The 24173-nt window shown below is 34.8% G+C and overlaps 1 protein-coding gene across 1 annotated transcript in view; it reads right to left on the bottom strand.

Moving 5' to 3' along the window:
- Window positions 1-24173, bottom strand: part of Gabrb1 (gamma-aminobutyric acid type A receptor subunit beta1) — a 367858-nt gene that overhangs the window by 80359 nt on the left and 263326 nt on the right. Inside the window, exon 5 of the mRNA XM_015481811.2 lies at window positions 12768-12850. Coding sequence (XP_015337297.1) covers window positions 12768-12850 — 83 coding nt within the window. The remainder of the gene's footprint in view (window positions 1-12767; window positions 12851-24173) is intronic.

Genomic DNA, 24173 nt, shown 5'->3' with positions numbered 1-24173 from the left:
GAGTATATCTAATTTAAAATAACAAGACAATTAGGTAACATATCTTTCCTCTAAAAGAATGATGTATTATTTTGGCATGTATCCCATGGGAAAAAAATCAAAAAGGTTTTTGTTTAGATAAAGACAGCAAGAGTAAGAACAGGGCAGTATGTGTTGAAATGCTTATAACTCAGTAACTGGATGCTGAGTGAATTCTCATTACCCTTGCAGTCAGGATAGGGGAAGGGGATGAGGGAGGTATATATTCAGGAACTGTATGATGTCAGAGACCCTGAAGCTGACCACCCATGAGACGGCTATTACCAGTCTCTAGTGAAGAGATTAGATTGCTTAAATGAGAATGATAAGAAGAAAACATCCCGAGTTGTGAAAATAGGCAAAATCTACCAGAGATGGACATTTTTCTGTGGACATATTACAGAGAAAGGTGCCTTCATTGCCCACCCAGGAAGATACTTCAGAAAGTAGAGCTTAAGGTTGCCATGAGGATCACAGTGCAGCTTCAATTTGCTTTTGCTTCATATGAGGCAAGAGCTTTAGCACATCATAAGAAATGTTTACAATTATGACTGTGAGTCACCAAAAAGGGCAAATCATCCTCAGAATTCTCTATTGAAAAAGATTTACATCAACAATGATTAAAATAATGTCTGGAAAAATTGCACTCTTCGGAATGATTCGTTGAATTCCAGGCCTCTAGATAGCCAAACTACCACCTTCTCCTCCTTCCATTAAAAACCTCTATTTGAGGGCTGGGATTGTGGCTCAGTGGCAGAGCTTTTGCCTCGCACATATGAGGCACGAGGTTAGATCCTCAGGAATACATAAAAATAAATAAATAAATAAAATAAAGGTGTTGTATCCATCTACAACTAAAAAAATTAAAATTAAAAAACAAAACAAAACTCTATTTGTAGTTGGGTGTAGTGGCACATGCCTATAATCCCATCCACTCAGAGGCTGAGACAGGAGGATCTCGAGTTCAAACCCAGCTTCAGCAATTTAGTGAGGCCCTAAGCAACTCAGTGAAACCATGTTGCTCACAAAATATAAAAAAAAGAGCTGGGGATGTGGCTTGGTGGTTAAGCAGCCCTGCATTCAATCTCTGGTAAGAAAAAAAAATCTATTTGAAGGAAAAGTCAAATAGAGAGTCTATTATTTTTTATTTATTAAAATTAAGTACTTCCTACATTATAAAACATTCACCCAATTATTATTATTATTATTATTATTATTATTATTATTTTTGCTACCAGCGATTGAACTCAAAGGTGCTTAACCACTACACTACATCCTCAGCCCTTATTATTTTTATTTTGAAACAGGGTCTTGTTAAGTTGCTGAGGGCCTCTCTAAATTGCTAAGACCAGCTTTGAACTTGGGATCGTCCTGCCCGTAGACTCCTGAGCTTCTGGGATTACTGGTGTGTGCCACTTCACCTGGCTCAAATATTATTTTTACTGTACTAAAAGTACTACCAACAGGGCTGGGGTTGTACCTCAGTTGGTAGAGCATTTGTCTTCTAAAAAAATATTTTTAAAAAAGATACTACCAACATATTACATTTCTGAGAATCCTCCAAAATGCAAAAGTGAGCCACGAATATTACATACCCAAGGAACTTAGCAAATCTTGAGTTGATCAGAAGATTTCAGTGTTTGGGAATTATTCAGGTCACCAGAAAATGGCTTTTCTGTCTCAATTAATTTAAAACTCAAATTCTCTTGATTCCATTGCTGAGCAAACAGTATGACAAAGGCTTTTAGCTAATTATTTAAGCCACAGCAGGGAGCAAACAGGCTGGGTAAGTAGATTAAGGAGCATAGGTGAGACCCTGAACTTCACCCTGAGTAGAGATTTTTTTCCCCCGATTCTTACAATTTAAATTGTGTTCTATAAATCAACAGCATCATCATCATCTGAATTGTGCTCAAAATACAAATCATCGGGCCTCTACTAGGTTCACTGAACCAGAATCTGCATTTTTACCAGCTTTTCCTTTGAGCGGTGGTGTTTGACAAGTATTGCAAGGAGCTGCCAGACAGGGATGGTGTCTGTGCTGAGAGCTCTAAGAACAGAACATCCAGACGTTGGCTCTATCCAGCAGAAAAAACTTTTTTTTTTTTTTGCCTGAATAGTACATCTACATAATATGAGTACTGAGAGCACAATCAGTTTGGAATCAAGGTAGTCTTGTAGCAGAAGCTCTGGGAGAAATTTTCCTTTCTACACAATCAGGTGAGAACAGTCAATGCCTACATGGTGAGGAGGCATGAGGATTAACAAAGAAGTTGTTCTTATCTTATTTTTTTATGGTTGAAAGAAATAGACTGTGCTTGATTGCAGTTTGAAATACTATTCTTGAAAGGCCTATTGCTGCATATTTACTCAAGTGTAAATTTTAGCCAGTTCTTTTTTTTTTCTCTGATAAGAGAATGTTACTAACATGGCACATGCCCATGGCTTTCTCTCCTGAGAATGTAATTCAGCCTCCCACAGCATCATTATATAAATTTATGTCTCATTGATCAAATTTATATTAACATCTCTCTCTCTCACACACACACACACACACACACACATACACCTTCATTTAAAATACAGTACTAGCCTGTAACAGCTTCTTATTACGTGATTGAATATTCACTTGAAGCACAGAATCCAAGGTGTGGCAAGGTCCATCACATCTATTTCAAGGCATGCACTTTTGAATAAGGAAAATTGGAAGTGTCTCTTGGAGTGCCTAAGTATAGTTTAACATTTCTCTTTTGATCATTTCCATGATTTTTTCCTTTGAAAATCATGCTATTTTCTGTTCTTTGTTGTACTTTCTTCTCTTATTTCTACGGTTCCATTCTGCTTCCCATTTAGAGAACTGGGTCTACTAGAGGAGGTTAAAAAGAGAGAGGAGCAAAAAAATCAGAGCATAGAGGCCTTAAAACAGTGACTTTCAAACTTGGCTGCTTACTGAAATTACCTGGGAAGCATGAAATGCTCACACCAGGACCCATCTTCCACAAATTCTGATACTATCAGTCTGTAGTGAAGTGATGGGTTCAATTATTTTTAAAACTCCTTTTTAACATTTTTGATCTTAAGAATAAAGCAATTTAACTGTGGACACTGACATCAAAGTGAAAACTAAAGTATTTACATGGTTTCATGGTTCCCATGTAGATATGGTTGACAGAACATTTCAAGTCAAGACCCCTCGTGAGAATATGTCCATTTCTATGGCTATAGATATTCATGTGTGACCACTCTGAGCAATGAATGGATTTTAAAACAACAGGAACATCGCAGTTGTCAGACTCCCCAGCATTATACCGATTGGGGAAGAGTATCTGTAGCCATGTAGAAGAGAAAGAATCTCTGATCACTGTGTGATCTGGTAAAATAAGGGATGTTCTTAAAATATATCATTATTCAATTTATGTGGCCAGAATGTCATAAGATAAAAGCCATTTTAAGAACTGAACTGGGATGAGTTCAACTGAGAGAAGGACCGATTAAAATTTGCTTTGTTCTCAGGTATCTGCTTTGTGCCTTGATAGAACCTAAAACCCACCCAGCTCAGATAGTGGTGAAGCTAGAGGAAAGGAACTCATGAGAATGATATGCAGAAGCAGTTTTATTAAGCAGCTATAATATAGGGCTAAATCTTAGACTCACAGATCAGACTGCCAGAGTTCAAGTCCCACTCTGACTACCACAATTTTGTGACTACCTTGTTGCTTTGATTTCCTTTTTGTGAGGATAATTCAGTGGGAAATTTTTGTAAGGCACCTGCCCTATAAATATATAATTATTTTTATCATCAAGCTATTATTATCATCAAGTTTGGATCCCAAATGAATAAAAGCCGGTAGTTTAGCAAGGATGTCTTGTTCTAGAAGATCAGAGTTTCACTATAAAATACCTTTAATTATGTGATTAATACCTACAACTTTTAAATAAAATAATAAACCTTATTTTATACTTCCTTTCAGGAAGTTAGTAGCAAGATGGTTATGTACCAAAAATATCAAGAAGAAACTTCTAGAACCTTAAATCTGTTAATTAGAGATATCTTTACCAGTTTATTCTCCATGCATGGAAAATAAGCTGTCTATAGGGTAGAAGTGAGCAGCTATAAGGCTAACTTTGCAGTCAGATTGATTGCAAAACTAATTTTCATAAAAGGAACTCCATTCTCCCACTGGCTTTTATTTTATAACTTAAAAAAGATCAGAGACTTTGTAGAGGGAGTACTTCTTCACAGTTTCAAAGAAGCAGGCTGGAAAAAGGAATAAATTAATTCAGAAAACATTCTCTTCCTCCCTACACCCACCCCTTTGGCTCATCAAAAAGCTACAGGCACTAAAATTCATTAACATTTCTATGAACATAAATTTGAAATATTCATTTTCATTAAGTAGTCTACTGAATATGGCAAAATCAAATTTATCTAAGGAGATATCCAATGCTGCTAATTTCCTTGACAATGGGGACATAAAGCAAGGGAAGCCATGAATCATTCATGAAGTTCAATTTACTTCTGTTATTTTTGGTGGTTAGCAACCATGAATAGAAAGTGTGCAGCATGTTGTAGATGCTATTTTTAAATTATTTCAGATCAGAATTAATGATCTGGCAGGCAGCAATAAAGTAAGAATGGTTCAAAGGCTTTTGCTAGTAATTGTCCTATATTTCATATTTTTGTGAGTATTTATATGTTCATGTATTCATAACTTTTTTCTATATTCAATGTTCCTTTATAAATCAGAATCATTTGAGAACCAACATTTTAGGCAGACAAAGTAATTTGCTAGTGATGTAACTAAATTGAATGAACTCCAAGAGTTTTTGGGGGGCTGAAAGAAACCTTGAAGTTTATAAAATTAAACTGGTCTCTCGCTGAGGTGAAGACTTCCAATTAATTGGCATATCCCAATAGGAAGGGACGTTCTTTCTTAAGCGGGGACACATTTCTTGAATGGGCGCTGCTACTCATTTGAAATCATTTCTCTTACATTCTAAATCTACCTTCCAGAAACTTGTGCCCACTGTCTGGTTGCTGCTGAATCCCCAGTACTCGCTTGCACAGAGAACCATGGGGTTACCCCTTAAGACACATTAGCAGGACTGAACTAAACGTGTTCAAATCCAGTGCTCTGGGTGTGATGGTTCATTGTGCATGTCAACTTGACTGGGCCACAAGGTAACTGGGATATTTGGTCAAATATTATTCTGGGTATTTCTGTGGGATTGTTTTGGATGACATTTGGTTGCCACCTTAACTTGATGGACCTCATCCAACTAAGTGAAGGTCTGAATAGAGAAAAAGACTGGTGCTCCTCTATATAAGAGAGAATTCCTCCTGCCTATGTTCAAATTGGAACTTCTGCATTTTTAGGGCAGTTGGACTCAAATTGAAACATTGGCTTTTCCTGGGACTTGAGTTTGGTGAGCTTTGGACTGGAATTACCTCATCAGCTATAATTGGTCTTAAGTCTTTGGACTGAGACTCAAACTATATACCATGGACTCTTTAGTTTGCTGACTCACCTTGTGGATCTTGGAATCTGTCAGTCTCCAAAATTGCATGAGCCACTCACAATCTTTCTTTCTTTCTCCACATCTCCCCACCCCAGCCTCCACTTATTGGCTATAGGGTTCTTAGGGTTCTGCTTCCCTGGAGAACCTGTTCTAATGCACTGAACATCTCCAAACATAAAGTTTCTCTTTTATATATCATAGTGGTTAAAATATTCAAAAATGGAAGTTCTGACTCCTAAATTTTCCTTCCCAGATATCTCCATTTCTTCCCTCTGTGTAAAGTTATCTTACATGGCCTTAGAAACTGGATACAGTTCTTCAGATGTGGCCATATAAGAGCAGGCTTATAGACGTATTCTTATCTTCTGTCTGGACACTGTACTTACTGTGATTTTTTTTCCAGGTGCTATTATAGCACATTACATAATAAAATGTATTATTTCAATTCTGTAAACTTTACCGTTGGAAGCTGTGTGTGAATTATGAGTTTGTTTGAGCCATCATAAGGCAGGGAGGTTGCTTTTCTGAGAACTCCTGGGTAAAATTCAAGAAAAGCCCAGATCATGCTGGCGCCCTGCCTTAGCTCACAGCCCTAAGTTCAAATGTAGCCACTTGGCGTAACCTGCCAAGCCCCAGACAACTTGTTTTCACCATTTCATCCTATTTTCCTGAAGAAGCTTCTCACTGATTCCCTTTGATGTGTTTCATTATCAATAAAGCATTTGAGGGCTTTTCCCTTAGTGCAGATCAGACCCATCAGGTCTCTTCCACCTGTCAATGCTCGCACTTTGAATAATATATTTCTCATCTTTTGTGTTTATTTCTTAATATTACTTTTCAGAGTTTTTATTTCCAGCAGGCCCATACCTCCAATGGTTACCTATTCCCTCCCCACGCAGGCGGTGATGGAGACTTTACAATTTTCTACATTTAGGCGAGGCTGTTTTTTTAGGCAGATACATTGTTTTTATCACCTGCTATTTTTATGGACAAGAAAACAATTCTATTTTGAAAATAATCAGAAATGACTACTACTTGAAATTCTGTATATATGTTGAGACTACTAAAATGTTTAAATTAAAAGATGACAATATTATGAGTCTAAGAGACAGATTGGTTGGATGGTTCATTAAATTTAATACATTAAGATAATGCCTACATTGAAAGTCATCAAGTTATTTTTACAAGAAACAAGTATAAAAATAACCAGATTTCACTGAATTTTGTCTTTGATAACTTGGTTCAAGTTCAGGTAGGAAGCACATAGATAATTAATGACTTCTGATAAGGCAAAAATAATTCATAGTGTTTAAGATGTTTATCAGTCTACCGAGATTCCTAAAGTAATTAAAATGCTAGGTTTTTCTCTATCTGGCTCTTGGTTGACACATTTACTTGAGTTTTGAGATACTCTTAAAGCATGAATATAAACTTGTATATTTGAAAGCATATTTTTATTGCAAGTAAAAACTCTGTACTTTAAATATTATCTGAAAAGCTAAAACTATGCTCATCTTCTAAAATTCACAAGAGTGGAAAAAATTTGGAGCTAAGAAATTTAACATACATTCATGCCACAAATACTTATAATCAGATGCTAGGCTAGGATTTAAGTATTGGGTAGTGAACAAAGCAATAATCCCTTCCCTCCCAGAGTTTATAATCTATAGGGGAAGAAGCAGTAAATATGGAAAAAAAGCCCCACAAAGTACGAAGTGTTACATGAACATCTTAGTCCACTGGGCTGCTATACAAAATGCCATCAACTGGATAGCTTACAAACAACAGGCATATACTTTTCACAGTTCTGAAGGCTGAGAAGTCTAAGCAAAGTACTGTAGCTGGGGCAAGGGCCCAATTTCTCTTTCACATGTGGTGTCTTCTGGTTATGTAGTAGAAGGGAAAAGGCAGCTCTCTATGGCCTCTTTCATAAGGGCAATAACCCCTTTAATAAAACGTCCACCTAAAGTACCAGCTTCTTATCATATCACACTAGTGATTATGTTTCAACATACAGATTTTGAAGGACACAATCATAAATCATGAATCCCAAATAAATAGGGCACATAGAAACAGTAGCTAGGGCTTCCTAACCAGACTTGAGTGACCAGGAAAGCTTCTGAAGAATGAGTTGGGAAACGCCTAAATGATTAAATTGGGAAAAAGCATCCTGATCTGAAGCAATGGAAGCAACAAGATGGTAATATCATAAGGTAAGAACTGAAATTGTGAACCAGGCTGGGTGGTGCATACCTATAATCCCAGGGACTCAGGAGGCTGAGTCAGGAAGATCACAAATTTGAGGCCAGTCTTGGCAATTACTTAGTGTCTCAGTAGTTTAGTGAAATCTTGTCTCTGGAGGTTCCAAAAAAAAAAGGCCTGGGGATTCAGTGGTAAAGTACTGTGGGGGATGGGGCAAAAACAGAGAGAGGGAGAGAGGGAGGGAGAGAGAGAGAGAGAGAGAGAGAGAGAGAGAGAATGCAAACATGAGAGCACTAAACCTACAAAAAAGAAAGGAGTCCTTGGTGTTGAAGCTCAGTGTAATTTTTAAAAAGTTGGGGAGAATGACTACAGGTGAGATTGAAGATATTGAGGTAAGTCACAAAGGCTTAAAAGTCAAATTAAGAAGCCTGGACAGTTTTCTTGGTGAAATGAGAAGGTTGAATCTTTTTAAATACAGCAGCGATATGACCCAATTGGCATGTTATGGAGGCCACTCTGGTATCCAGGTTGGGTTGGAGGCAGTCAAGAGTGAAAGCATGAGGAGTAATAAAGAGATGATAAAGAGACTGCCACAATGATCCCGGTGTGAAGTAATGGCAGTGTGGTGTGCATTGGTGGCAGCAGTGTCGGAGAGAAATGGAAGGTCTTGACAATGGATTGGAGGAAAGGATTGTGAGTGAGAGGGAGGTGTGAGTAATTAGTCCTCAGACTCTGATTGGGTAGGAGATTAAGGAGACCAGATAAGAAAAAACTTATTTGGGAGGATGAACCCTAGAATTAAATTTTGAACAAATTAAGATGCCTATAAATCATCAAAATAGATATACTAGGAAGAGGGCTATGTATACCCTCTAAGTCCAGGACTTGGAGGAGATTTGAGCTGGGAGATAAAAATTTGAGAGTCACTGGAACAAAGATGGAAAGAAAGCAGGCCCTTTGTGATCTTCTGAGAAATGTTATATTGGAAAGGTGGGAGATAGGTAGGTTTGTTCCAAATTGCAGTAAATTGAGAGGAAGTTGAGGCAATAGACAACAGACATAAATCATTCTTTCAAGTAGTTTGGAAAAAAAGAAAGTAGGGGCGTTAAGGGAAGTTCAGAGATAGTGTTTTATGATGAGAAGAGTTTTCAGCTTTTTATAGGCTATGAAAAAAGGTAAGTAGAAAGGGCAAGATTGGGAATCTGAGATGATTAGGGGTGAGATAATTGGGTTCAGATTATCCCTTTTCAGAGGAAGAAGAAAGAAATGATATCCTGATCACTGAGGGCAGAAAGAGTCTATGAAAAGAATTGAAATCCAAGGGTTAGTCAACTCAGTCTGGTGAACAAGGAGGTTTAGAAGAAGATGAATGAGAACACAGAGATTTCAAACTTGAACTGGCTTCGACATTTTTTTGAGGGTAGTGAGAGGTCACACCCACCTGCTGAAAATGAGCAGGTAAGATTAGGGTAAAGATTTTCCTCAATTTGTGCAGCAGAAAATGGAAAAAGACACCTTATTCCTCCAAGATTATTGTCCTAGGCCCTGTCCACATCTCCATGAGGCCTTCAACCTTCCCATGATAGCTTTATTGATTTCAAATTCCAAATCTTCTTTATACAAAATTCTTTGATTGATTTTTCTATATGCCATTAACTCATTTTATAGCATCCCAGGGCTATGAAGCTAATAATCTGCTCCAAGTTCAAGTAAATTTTCAATTTAACAAGGGTTTATGGCCTTTCCAATTTTCCTTGATCAGATGACATTAAAGATAAGCAAAACATCTTTAATTTGTCTCAAAGGACTCATTGAAGGAAAACATTTCCCCAGCCTTGGATGGGAAGAGCATACAAACTAGTATATTTTGTAATATAGGCAAAATTTCCACTCCACTGGTCACAAAAAAGTGTAATTGGTTCAATCTTGTATCAGTGGAATGTCTACTTTACCATTCTTATTTCTCAACCAGCACTAAAGCCTCTGATTTGTAATTGCTTTTAAGCTCAGTCATAGTCTTGGTACATTGTCAACTCAGGGAAAGCTGTTCCAAATGACACCTTTCTTTGTGAAATGTTAAAATGGATGAACAAGCAATTCAGTATTTATTAATACTTAGCACTATGTTGTGTACTTAGGTACTTAGGGAAGAAACAAATAAAGCTCATGTGGACTCCATAACATTGACTACGTTGCTTAAAGCTGTTTCTTTATTTTGGTTTACCCTGTTGTTAAGAAGGCATATAAGGATTTTTTTTTTTTTTAAGAGAAACGGCAATGGAGTCAATGCCTGCTTGCTTTCTGAGTCAATAGCTCCCTTCTTTCTGCAGCTATACTTATTTGACCCTTGACCTAAAATTTAAGATTCTGCTTCATATTTTGGGGTCTATTTTGACTTTTTTCAGGAGTAATTTGGGGAAGTACAGACCAGTCCTTAGTGATTCAGTATTACCAACTTAGCTGAGAGTGTTTCCAATTCCAGGTACTGAGGCTATGTCCCGTGCTCATGTGTAGATTGCAGGATTCTGTGATGAAGTGTAGAGCACTTGGGTTTGAATTCCCAAGCTTCCACTATCCTTGCCCTGTGGTGGCCTGGGTAAGTTATTTTATCTTTCAGAATTTCAGATCCATCCTTTCTCAAATGTTGTTAGAATACTTTTTTTTTTTTAACTAAGGTTTTGTATGATGACTTGCTTCAGTTTGGCAAATTGAAGGCAGATCCATGTTTTCTTCCTCTCCTCCTGAAGTTTCTGCTTTCATAAAATCTTCATTACACAAATTCTTTCAGGCATGGGTTTCTGCTTTGCTTTATGTAAGCCTATCTAGGGACTGGTGTTTTATGACCTGTTGCAGGATCACCTCGATCTAGCATCTGTATGCACTCAGGCATCTTAGCTGACTTTAGAATCCCAGTGATTATGCTCCTTCCTCTGTCTATGTAACTGATTGCATGTTACCAAATGCCTTAATGATTGTCATATTCCTGGGTCTGACACCAAGTTTTATGATTATTTTGTATACTATTTGACTGTCTGGCCTTCTTCAATTCTTGCTCCATGAAAATTTTGTTTAATTTTTATTTCATTTATAGATTTGGTTTTGGTCATATATGATATGATAAGTGAACCTAAAAGTCATCTATTTTCTAATATGAATAAAAAATTTCTTCCATTAAATTTTGGTAAAAATCCACCAGTGAAATCATCAGGGCTTGGCGATTTTTTTAATAAGGTAATTATTTATGGATTCAGTTTCTTTAGTAAATATGGGGTGTTCAGATTATCTTTGTGTATGTGTGACCTTTAGTAGGTTTTTTCAAAGATATTTGCTCATTTCAAGCAATGTGTAGAGGGCAGAGGATGTGGCTCAGTAGCAGAGTGCTTGCTTAGCATGCACAAAGACTTGGATTCAATCTCCAGTATTGCAAAAAACAGAAAAATAAGCTTTCTCCCTCTGGAAAAAAAAGAAAGAAATTTGCTAACTTGGAAAAAAAATGTTAACCTATAACAGTAGGAAAACTCAGTATTCGTTATAAATAAAATATGAAATTTGGGAGAAAATGCAGATTATTTCAATTTGTAATTTAAAACATAGAATCAATTTAAGTACATATCAAAGTTCATTGTTTCTTTAAGTAAACGAAAGCCATAGATCTTAGAATTTTAAGTAGTTAGGTCCCAATTCTATATGGCAGAAGCCAAAGTAAAAAAAGAAAAAAATCACAAGTCAATGGAAAAGCAGAAGGCCTGAAGAACCTACATGCCCAAGTAACCTGTGGTTTATCCGTCTTTTGTATCACAGTTACAAAAGTAAAAGCTTAATTGTTGAACTACAGATCTGCTTTATTTATAAAATATCATTAGCCATCAGTTAATGAATGATTTTATGGTTTGAATTTGATCTTTGGCATTCAAACCCCAAATCACCATTGATACTCTCATTATTAACACCTTTCTGTATTCAGGGCCTTCTTTATGTAGTGAGCTTTAAAGGTAGACTATTAATTAAATAATAATTCATGAATTTTCTTGTTTACTCCAGAGATAATAGAACAATCTCTATGTCTAAATTTAGAGCTATTTCTATAGAAATAACTTCATTTCTATACTTTTTCTTTTATGAAACTGGAAAATTAAAGGTTTTGCTCAATATTTAGTCACATTCTAGGGAAACACATTTGTTTTCAATAAGACCGTAGGGTCAACTGGATTTTTTCCCCCGTTTTCCCTTGCCTTCTTGATGTTTAGATTCAGAAAGAATTTAATGGTCTAAATACACCATCTGTTTCTCACACCACATTAAGTAATATAGTAATAGCCTGAATTTTCTATTGCAACTTTCTGCACCTCTCAGAACAAAGAAGTGGTCTATCTCTAGTATTCACAATTAGAGGGCTCAAATGCCTATAGGTTGATGGCTGAGAAATAATGGTAAGACTGTCAATCAGGATTAAATCTTGGCAATTAAAATATTCGTATTATTAGGAAATTGATCAATAAAAAACAGTCCTAGAAGACAATCCAAAATCTTGACCTCAAAAACAGTAAATTTTTGACCCAAGTATAATCCTCATAAGGTATCATTTATTATCTTATTCATTTCATAAATAAAGAGATCTTTTGCATCAGACTCTACCACAAACTTTTTGGAAAAGACAATTTACAATCCTTTACAACTTAAAACATTTGCACAGAGTCTTCATTTGAAATGTCTCCCTCTATTATTAATGCAGCTTGGCTATTGGAAAGCTGTGGAAGAAATTCCACTCTAAGAAGGAAAAAGCATGAGTTTATAAATTATTGAGCTAAAATAAGTGGACTTTCCCTAGGTGTCCAAAACATAATGTCATTGATACTACCGTTGAACCACAAATATAAGGGAAAATATCCTAGACTCTAAATCCCTCAAAAAGTTGGCAGAAGTTTGCAGCTAAAAACATTCTAGCCCCAGTGAACTCAGTGAAAGATTGAATTAAATTGGGTCAAGCAAATATCTCTTTTTCTCATTCCCTTGTGCAAGTAACTCACAACTTTCAATCTCCAGGGTGCAGTTTTGTTCATCCAGAGGGTATCTTCGAAGATCCATCATACATGCGGCAGTAGTTGTGATCCTGCCAGGGTAAGAGAGGAAAAAGACATCAGAAAAGTGCTAATATTTCCTCCACAGCCTTCCCAGTCCCCAATCATGTTTATCAAGTGGCAGAAACAAAGCGCAAAACGTTTGTGAGATCATAAGAAACTACTGTGAACAATTATACATCAACAAATTGGGTAGCCTAGATGGGATAAATAGCAATGAATAAATTCATAGAAATATATACACTGCCAAGGCTGTTTCAAGAAGAAATAAAGTTTGAACGTTACAAGGAGATTAAATTAGTAATCAAAACCTTCAAGAAAGAAAAGCCCAGAACCAGATGGCCTCATGGGTGAGTTTTTTACCGTACATTCAAATAAGAATTAATAGAAGAGGGAACTCTTCAACACTCATTTTTTTATATATTTTAATTGATGCTTTATAGTTGTACATAATGGTGGGATTTGTGGTGGTTACATATTGATACATGCACAATAACAATATATGTAACAATATAATTTGACCAATATCATTTCCCAGTATTTCCCCCTTTTCTTTCCTCCTCTCCTTGGTCCCTAAGTTTGACTTATTTTACTTAGTTCTATCAATTTTTCCTGCCTATGACATAATTCCATTCTTCTTCATGGCTGAATAAAACTACATTGTGTATATATACCACATTATTTTCTTATCCATTTAACCATCAATAGACACCTAGACTGGTTCCATAGTTTGGCTATTGTGAATTTTGCTGCTATAAACACAGGTATACATGTATCACTGAGTATTATTTCTTTAATTCTTTAGGATAAATCATGTGCTGGTTCCATTCCTAGTCTTTTGGGAAACCTCCACACTGATTTCCATAGTGATTGTACTCATGTGTACACCTATCAACAGTATAAAAGTGTTCCTTTTTCTCCTTATTCTCTCCATAATTTATTATTATTTGTATTCTTGATAACTACCATTCTCACTAGAGTGAAATAAAATCTCAGCATAGTTTTGATTTGCAGTTCCCTGATTAGTATTGATGTTGATGATTTTTCCATATATTTGTTGGCTATTTGTATTTTTTCTTCCAAGAAGTGCCTGTTTAATTCATTTGCTCCTTTATTAATTTTTTTGGTATTAATTTTTTTTTATATATTCTAGATATTAACCCTGTGTCAGAAAAATAGCTAGCAAAGATTTTTCCCCCATTCTGTAGATCCTCTCTTCATATTCTTAATTATTTTCTTTGCTGTATTGAAGCTTTTTAAATTGATGTCATCTCATTTATTAACTCTTGGCATTACTTCCTGAGCTTTAGGGGTACTACTGAGAAAGTCATTGCCTGTGACTGTATACTGGAGTGTTGACCCTATGTTTTCTTCTAGAAATTGTATAGTTTCTTGTCTAATTCCTAAGTCTTTGTTCCATTTTGGGTTAACTTTTGTGCAGGGTGAGATAGAGTCTAGTCCCATTCTTTTATGTACAAATAACCAGTTTTCCTAGCACTATTGGTTTAAAAGGATGTCTTTTTTTGAATGTATTTTTTTGGCACCTTTGTTAAGGATCAGATGACTGTAGATGTGTGGTTTGTCTATTCCGTGCCATTGCTCTATGTGTGTGTTTTTATGCCTGTGCCATGCAGTTTTTGTTACTTTAGCTCTGTAGAATAATTTGAAGTAATGTATTGTGATACCTCCAGCATTGTTTTTTTTTTTTTTTTTTTGGCTTAGAATTGCTTTTGCTATTCTGGATCTTTTATTCTTACAAATAAATTTTAGAAATGTTTCTTCTTGTTCTGTGAAGAATGTCATTGATATTTTGATAGTAATTACATTGAATCTTCAAATCGCTTTTGGTATTTTGGTAGTATGACCAATTTAACAATATTAATTTTGCCTATCCAAGAACATGAGCGGTCTTTCCATCTTCTAAAGGTCTTCTTCAATTTCTTCCTTCAATGTTCTATAGTTTTCATTGTAGAAGTCTTTCACCTCCTTGGCTAGATTTATTCCTAGGTGTTTTATTTTATTTCTTTTTTTGAGGTTATTGTGAATGGGGATTGTTGTCCTAATTTCTTTCTGTAGATTCATTATTGGTAATAGTAAAACTATTGATTTTTGTATGTTGATGTTTTTTGTATGTTGATTTTTTTAATGTGCTATTTTGCTGAATTTGTTTATTAGTGCTAGTAGTCTTTTAAATCTTCTAAGTATAGGATCATATCATCCTTAAAGAGTAATAATTTGACTTCTTCCTTTTCTATTTTTCTCTTTTATTTCCTTCTCTTACCTAATGACTCTTGGAAGAATTTCTAGTATTGTATTGAGTAGGAGTGGTGAGAGTGTACATACATCCTTGTCCTGTTTCAGATTTTAAAGAAAATGCTTTCAGTTCTTCCCTATTCACTATGATGTTGGCTTCGGGTTTGTCATATATAGCTTTACAATGTTGAGGTAAGTTTCTTCTATCCCCAGTTTCTTTGGTGCTTTTTTTTATCATGAGTGGGTGCTGGATTTTGTTGAAGATTTACTCTGCATCCATTGGGATGACTATGCAATTTTATCATTAATTCTATTTATGTGACGGATTACATTTACTGATTTGCATATGCTACACCATCCTTGCATCCCTGAGAAAAACCAACTTGGTCACAATGTCCAATCTTCTTAATATGTTGTTGAATATGATTTGTTAATATTTTATTAAAGATTTTCTGCATCTTATTTCATCAGGGATATTTTCTGTAGTTTTCTTTCCTTGATGTGTCTTTATCTGGTTTCTAAGACTTATTTTATGAGACCAGCATCACCCTGATTCCAAAGTTAGGCAAATAGAATACAAGGAAAAGCAACAATGACAACAACAAAAAGCAAAACAAAATAACACCCCCACCCCGCCCAATAACCCACTAAAGGCCAATATCCCTGATGAATAGACACACAAACCTTAATATATTACTGAAAAGCTGAACTCAAGAGCATATTAAAAGGATTGTACACTGACCAAGTGGAATTTATTCCTAGGATGCACATATGGATACAAAGCAATCAGCAGAAGCTGCGGTAAAAACAAAAAACAGAAGCCAATGGAAAAGAGGTTAAGGGAAAAATCAATTAACATGATACATCCTATTAACAAAATAAATGTTGGTTAACCATCTCAGTAGATGCAGAGAAATGGAAAGCTTTTCCTATAAGATCTGGAACAAGGCAAGGACACCCAACCTCACCACTGCTGTTCACTGGTAGTCACAGTCTGAGCAATCAGGCAAGAAAAGGAAATCAGACATTCAAATCAGAAGGAAATAAGTATAACTATCAGTTTGCAGATGGCATGATCATATCCATAGAAAACCCTGAAGACTCTACCAAAAAATTGTTGGAATTAGCAAGTGAATTCAGTAAATTTTCAGGATACAAAATCAATATGAAAAAAATCAGTGGTGTTTCTACACATCAACAACTAAATCTCTGAAAGGGAAATTAAGAAAACTTGTACATTTACCTTAGCAATAACAAGGTGTTTAGGAATTGACTTAACCAAAGAGAAGGAAAACCTCTACATTGCAAATAATAAAATATTAATGAAGGAAATTTAAAAAGACAAGCAAATGAGAAGACATCCCATATCATAGACTTAGAAGAATTAATATTGTCAAAAATGTCTATCTCACCCAAAACAATTTCTAGGTTCAATGCAATTTCTATCAAAATCCAATTGCATTTTTGTACAAAAATAAATAGAAGAAAAAAAATCCTAAAATTATTATAGAATCAAAAAAGACCCCAAATAAGTGAAGGAATTTTGAACAAGAACAAAGTTGTTGTACTTTATATTCTTATCAACAGTGTGCAAAGCTTTTCTTTTTACTATATCCTAAACAAAATTTAACTTCTTTTTCTTTTTTGTAATAATCATCTTAACAAGAATGAGATAATATCTCATTGTGGTTTTGATAAATTAGAAATGTTGAGGACCTTTTTCATATGCTTGTTGACCATCTTTATATTTTCTTTTAAGAAATGTCTATATAAGTCCTTGGCCCATTTTATTTGTATTTTGGCATTGAGTTATATGAGTTTTTAAAATATTTTGAGTATTAACCTCTTATCATATATAAAGTTTGCAGGTATTTTCTCCCATTCCATAGGTTGCCTTTACATTTTACTGATGTTTCCCTTTGCTATGCAGAGCTTTTTAATTGGATGTTATCTCACCTGCCTATTTGTGCTCTTATTTTATTTTGGTATCAAACATCACTGCCAAGGCCAATGCCATAGTGGTTTCTCCTGTGTTTTCCACTGGAAATTGTAATGTTTCAATTTTTAAGTTAATTCTTTAATCCATTTTGAGATGAGTTGTGAATAGGAGCCAAATTTCATTTTTTTTTCCTCATGGGTATCCACGTCTTTAAACACCATTTGTTGAAGAGACTATCCTTTTCCTCTTTGTGTTCTTGGCATCCTGTTCAAGATCAGTTGATGGTAAATTATAAATATATGATTTTATTTCTGGGTTCTCCTACTCTGTTTCGTTGGTTTATGTATCTGTTTTCATGCCATAACTATAATGTTTTGATTATTACAAGTTTGCATTATAATTTTAAGTCAGGAAGTAGGATATCTTTAGCTTTCATCTCAAGAGCAATTGATTGTGAAGATAGCTCTGAGTTTTTCATATATAATTTTTATTATATTGAGATAAGTTCCTTTTATTCATATTTTGTTGAGAGGCTTCATCATAAAGAGATATCAAATTTTGTCAAATGATTTTTTTTTCTGCATCTTTTGAGATCATCACATAGCTTCTGTCCTTCATTCCATTAATGTGGTATATCGCAATGCTTAATTTGTGTATGTCGAACCAACCTGGCATCCTAGGAATAAATTCATAGTGTAGGATTCTTTTAATATGCAGTTGAATTTAGTTTGTTAGTACTTTATTGAGAATTATATCAAATTCATAATTAATGTAATTAATTCACTATCCATTAATAACCATATGTGAATGATACCAAGATAAAGCTGTGTAAAAAAATCTTGTGATTAAAGATTTTGAAGATAGCCAGATTGGGTTGAGGCTTAGCTTTTTTTTCTCACTTATGTTGTGTTCTTGTGTGGTTAAATTATATCCAGGAGGCTCAGTGTCTTCATTAATCAAACACCTACTACTTAGGATTGCTCTCTGGATTAAGAGTTGATGTGTGCAAAGCTCTTAGCCCAGTGCCCTGTACTTAGTAGAGGTTCCCTAAATGATGGCCATTATTACAATTACTATTATCTCATGGCACTTTATGTGTTTACTAGTATACTTGCAATGTCTCTGCCAATATTTGCAGAATTAATGAATAGGAAGAATCTATATTATGCATCAAAGCTTACCTTTCTCTCCTGCCATAACATAATACAACAATGAAACCAGCTTCCTGTGATTTATGATGTCTCACATTCCCTACTATTAGAGAGATATCTGAGATTAATATCTGAGGCCCTAGTCCACTTATGTTCAGCAGGTAGTTCATAGTCAGGGAAGAAACACTGTCTTAGAATCAGAGTCTACACAATATTTGTCAGTTCCTGTAGAGCTGATACACTTATGCAAAACTCTGGGATCTTGACTGTAGATATCCTACCTCAACTTCCATTATCTCCCCATTTTCTCTTACTTGAGATGGTTTCCTGGTGTGTAGAGTCTGAAAATAACTGAAATTCATATGGTTCATACACTCTTACAAATTTTTGATACCATTGTGGAATTAAAATAGTATTTTTTTAAAATTAAGTGAGCCTCCCCTACAAAATGTAATAATAATTTAAAGAATTCAAAAGATCAAAATTTAATAACTAGTTTTATTTCTACCTTAATTCTCAGCAGTTACTTCTGAAATTTTCTAGAAATACTTTATGGGAATAGAAGCATAGTTATGTCTAATATTTTTATGAGTAGGAGTTCACTCTGAAATAATGATATAGTGTAGTAAATACATATAAATCAGTATAATAGTTTATTATCATTATGAAGTATTATGTGCCTTATATATTTGTATGTGCTGTAATTTCACGTGGCTGGTAGCACAGTAGGTTTGTTTATAGCGGCATCACCATAAACATGTGAGCAATGTGTTGTGATCATTGGCTATGATGTTAGAACCACTTCAATTCACTAAGCAATAGGGAGTTTCCAGCTCCTTTGTAATCTCATGGAATCACGATCATGTGTCGGATCCCTCACTGACCAAACTTTATGTGGCACATGGCGTATAAAACACCACATATACATATGCATATTCTTTAATTATACATCAGAGCCATTGCAGTTTTGAGGCTGCCAAGGTGAGTTATTGATGTGGTCATTTATTTTAACTCAATAGAAAGATAGGTAACTTTTTAAAGACATTATTAGGAAAAACCTTAGTCTTTTCCAATTTTTCTTTGACTTTCTTTACCAAATAAAAGTTCACATTTGTACATTACTTTTGAATTCTCTTAGGCAAGACATTGGTCAATTTAATTGAATTTATTTGAGTGTTAGGTGGGAACACAGGAGTTTTTAAAGTTAAATTTTTTTTTCTCAAAGTGTTTTGCAAAAAATTTGAAGACTAATTGCATTCCAGAATTTACACATAAATGGATTTAACCGTATTGCTTCCTTTTTCCTGTTCCCATGAACATATGGGTTGCTTAATTCAAATTTATTCACTTAACAATAAATACATCAAGAATATCATTTGTTGTCTGAAAATGAAGTTCTACAATATAACTTTTATAGTTGGTATAGTATTTCAACACTTTAGATGAAATGACACAATAAATATTTTAAAATACTTTTAAAATTTTCTGTCTACTATATTCTTTTTTTTAATGGCTCTTGATGGGTAAAGGAATTGTGAGAATGTAAACATTACCTGGGAATTACTAATGTGTGGCTAACCCTATGATCCTGTGATTATATAATGTTTCTAGATCAGGGATAAGTTTGCTTTATAGAGGACACTGACAATATCCACATTTTAAATTTTTATGCTGGAGTTTGATACTGGAATTAGTGTATGGAGGCCAGAAATGTCACTAAAAATCACATAACACACAGGAGAGTCCCCAAGAACAAAGAGTTATCTCTTCCAAACTATCAATGGTGCTGAAGTTAAGAAACCCTACTACATGGCGCTTTTCAAACATTTTTCCTCTGTGGAATCCTTTAATAAAATTAAACTTTATAGGCAACCTCAATATACGAAGTACAAATGAAAAAAAACATATTTGTTGATATAAAATTACCTTAGAAATTCAAATGTTGTATCTATTTCAGTGGGCACACAAATTTGAAAGTCAGGACTATTTATATTAAATACTATGGTCTTTCCTATTAGCACCAATTTATTTTTGTGTGTTTTATTTTATTTACATATTGTTGATAAAATCCTAACAAATTGTAAAGGACTTACTTGCTTTTAACAATCTTATATGACCCAAAATGGGCTACCCTGAATTGAGGAAAACAACAACAATGAAAAACAAAAACAAAAACAAAAACAAAAAACAGTAAGAATTCCAACACTTGTGCCAAGGAACCACCTTACCATCAATGAATCTTTATACATAGTTCAAGGGCATTCATGGGTGATTGGCACTTAATGACAGATTAGAAGGAAGCTTTACTTGGTGCTCCACATACCATAAGTTAACCTGATAGCAAAGTTAATATTATATTGGTTCTGAATGTACTACTATGTGCATAGGGATTATTAAAATGTGTATGCTTTCTATTTTAGTCTAATTATAATATTTTAAAATGAAATTAAAATCAGGTATTTGTTGAACCATTAAAGAGCTTTAGGGATCATTGAGGATATTATTTGTGTCCCTCTGGTCAGCATATGCCACTTAATTTACATATTCAGACACACATATATCATCTGGTTATTTAACCACTTCATATCAAAACAGGGACATGCATTAAAATCTTATACTGAATCACTGGTTCACAAGTTGGGAGGCTCTGGAGTTTTAATAAAGCAATTTGTACAGTTAAAAAAGCATTATCAAGAAGATAAATAAGTAAATATCTCATATATATGGTTATTATAGTTATGAGTAATTTAAAAACTCCAAAATTATTAAAAAAACCATAATTACTGTTGTAATCTATTATGATCAATCCACTCAGCAATCAATAGGTATAAACCATACAATTGATTATCACTATGGGAAGCTTTACATTTTACCAAAGTTTGGCCACGACTTGGTATTTTTCCAACCTTTTTTGCCTTGGTATTGTCTGTTCCCAAATCCCATTAGGATAACAAAGAGAGTTGAGGAATCACACAACTCAGCAAGGGAAGGACTCCAGAGCTCCAAGAACTTGAGAAACAATTTTCTTGGGATCTGTCTGTTCCAAATTTCCAATGTCCAAGAAGATTTCATTGGACTAATGTAGGTGCAAACACTCCCAAGATTATTTATCAAGGGTTGGAGGAAAGCTACAAAAATACAAATACAGTCACCAGGTAACCATCAGGGTCTCTGAGAAGGAAGAGATCACTGAGACTCAGACAGAGACCCTTATACAAGCAAGTACTCATAAATCTGTGTTTGAATTTATACAACAAAGAGTTGGACTCTGATGATTTCAGAGTTTGGTATTTCTAGATTTTGTAATGCTGTGGTTAATTGAGTTGCGTGTATGAGCTCTTTGTAGGAAAAAAATTGCTCAGCAAGAATTCTCAGATCATCAACAAAAGGAAGGATGTTCCTAGATAGGGTTCTATTTGGTTCTTCTCTCTTCTGGGTGAGAAGGAACAACTGCAACATGATTGCTTCTTGTGTTTCTAGTTGTTCTCCTTTCCTAATATGATTGCCCAGCAGTATTATTCACCTTGATAATTAATTACCACATCTACACAGGAATGTACTCAAGGGGCTGATGCAGGCTGATATCATCAATCTTTTGTGGAGTTAAAGGTGCCAAAGATCATGAAACTGGATGGGTTGAGAGTTTTAAGACTGAATTATTTTTTAACTGTTTCTAACTTTTTACACTCATGGTATTCATTCCATGTGTGCAAAAATATGATTATGGGCAGATAGCAAATTCAAGTAAACTATGTTACAGGCAAAAGCATTAAGTAACTGTTATAAAAACAGCTTTCTCAGAGGTAGATTCACGAAAATATAACTTTCATCCTTCTTCTTTCAAAAACATTTAGAGTGGCTTACATTATAATCCAATTTATTGACATTTCAAAGGTTAAGTCAGAACACTATAATGGGCTGTTAGTTAGATCCGTGGTCCTATGATACTTTGGAATGAACAGAAATAATGTTGTTGTAGCATTCATTTATTAAGTTTTGTGCTGCATGGTTGCTGACCTTAAGAGTCACTGGAGTCGCAAATCATATATATTTAATGTCTGAAGGCAACATGATTCCCATTGCTGACAAAACATAATCCAGGAATCCTAGCTCAAAAGAAGTTTACTCAGTGGCTAGGAGGCTGAGACAGGAGAATCGTGAGTTCAAAGCCAGTCTCAGCAATAGTGAAGTGTTAGACAACTCAGTGAGACCCTGTCTCTAAATAAAATACAAAACAGGGGTGGGGATATGGCTCAGTGATCAAGTGCCTTTGAGTGTAAAAAAAAAAGTAGCTTAAAATCTGAGTACACATATATACATAGAGAAATACACATGTGTGCACAAAAACACACATGGGCAAAGCACATTTTAAAATAAGAATGGGAACTAAAGTAAACTTAAACTTAAGTAAATGAGCAAATTATATATAGTTGAAATTTTCTGATAACCTCTAATTTTATAAAGATGAGTTCCCAAATTTTAAACCTGATCTCTGTATAATTTTATACCTTAATAAGATCTGTGTGAAATGCATATGAGAAATATCAGGGGTGGGGGTGGAAAGGTTGTAAGTACTGAGCCCTATTTATAACCCTAAGATTGGTGAGATAGGAGCAGTTAAAAGAGTAAAGTGTTTGAGGCATGGTCTATGGCTTGCTTGTCCTCCAGCCTGCATCCTTAATCCATGTTTGGTATACCACCCAAAGAAACTGATGAAACAATGTGGAGAGGCTAGCCTAACTCATGACTAATGAGCTTTTATATATTTTTCAGATAATATTTACTAAGTGTTCACTAAATTAGGTAGAAAATAACATATATTATCTTCATAGTTCACTATGGTAATATGTTTAGAAAAATACCTTGGTATTTGAAGGAAATCCTACGGGCACAAGTTAGGAGTGATTAGAAAACAAAAGGAGATAAACTGCTGTATGAAATTTAAGAAGAATTAAGGCTTGGGGAAGCAAATGTTAGGGTAGGAAAAAAAACTTAAGAATAGCCACATATGATATTATATTTTAAGATTTTTGCTGTCCCTTTCCCTATTGACTTAAACCAAGCCTTACAAATACCAAGTATGCATCTGCAAGCGTGCGCATGTGTGAATGCATACACACACACACACACACAACACACACACACACACACTTAAATGTTTTATTTTTAAACTTGGAATGAAAAAGGACTGAATTCCACATCTTGATAGCATTCGTGGAACAATTATTCTATAAATATCATGTAATAAACAATTGGTTTTTACTAAACTAATTCATAGCAAGCAGTCCTTGAAAATCAGAGATGGTCAAGTTACTAAGCCCTTTGGGGAGACTCAGCCTTCTTGGGAAAGGTGGTAGACTTGTGTAGATGAAAGACTGTGGGTTGAACTACTCTTTCCTGGACTATTCTTTCCTACTCTTGCCTGCTAAGGAGGCAGAGTGGCTTGAGCATATACCATCTGAGAGTCCTGTGTGATGGTCCTGTGCTAAGTACTTTATAAACTATATTAGTATCTTATTGCTGATGTGACAAATTACACACATTTAGTGGCTTAAAACAACACAAATTTATTCTTTTACTGTGCTAGAGGTTGGAAGTCCTAAAAAGTGTTGGCTGTCTGTGTTCCTTTTGGAGACTTTAAGAAAGGATGGATTTCCTTGTCATTTCTAACTCTTTGCTTTCCTGGGTTGCAGATCCCTTCATCCATCCTAAAGCACGTAACTCTACCTCTGCTGCTGTCCTTCTCTTCACTGACTCTAAAGCTTTCCTTTTATAAGGATTCTGAGATTCTATTTGGCCTGCCCAAATAATTGAAGATCATCTCCTCTTCTTGAAATTCTTAATAACATTTGAAGTCTTTCTTGCTATATGAGGCAATATATTCCTAGGCCCAGAGAATTGTGAGTTGGACTTCTTTAGGGACATTGTTCTGACTACTTCATGTGAATTGTTTAATGTATTACTTATAATAGCCTTATCATGTCAATGCCATTTTCACCCCAATATCAAAGA

The sequence above is a fragment of the Marmota marmota genome, unplaced genomic scaffold (genome assembly GCF_001458135.2).
Source record: "Marmota marmota marmota unplaced genomic scaffold, marMar, whole genome shotgun sequence".
Taxonomy (NCBI): domain Eukaryota; kingdom Metazoa; phylum Chordata; class Mammalia; order Rodentia; family Sciuridae; genus Marmota; species Marmota marmota.
This window is presented reverse-complemented; position numbering and strand designations above follow the sequence as displayed.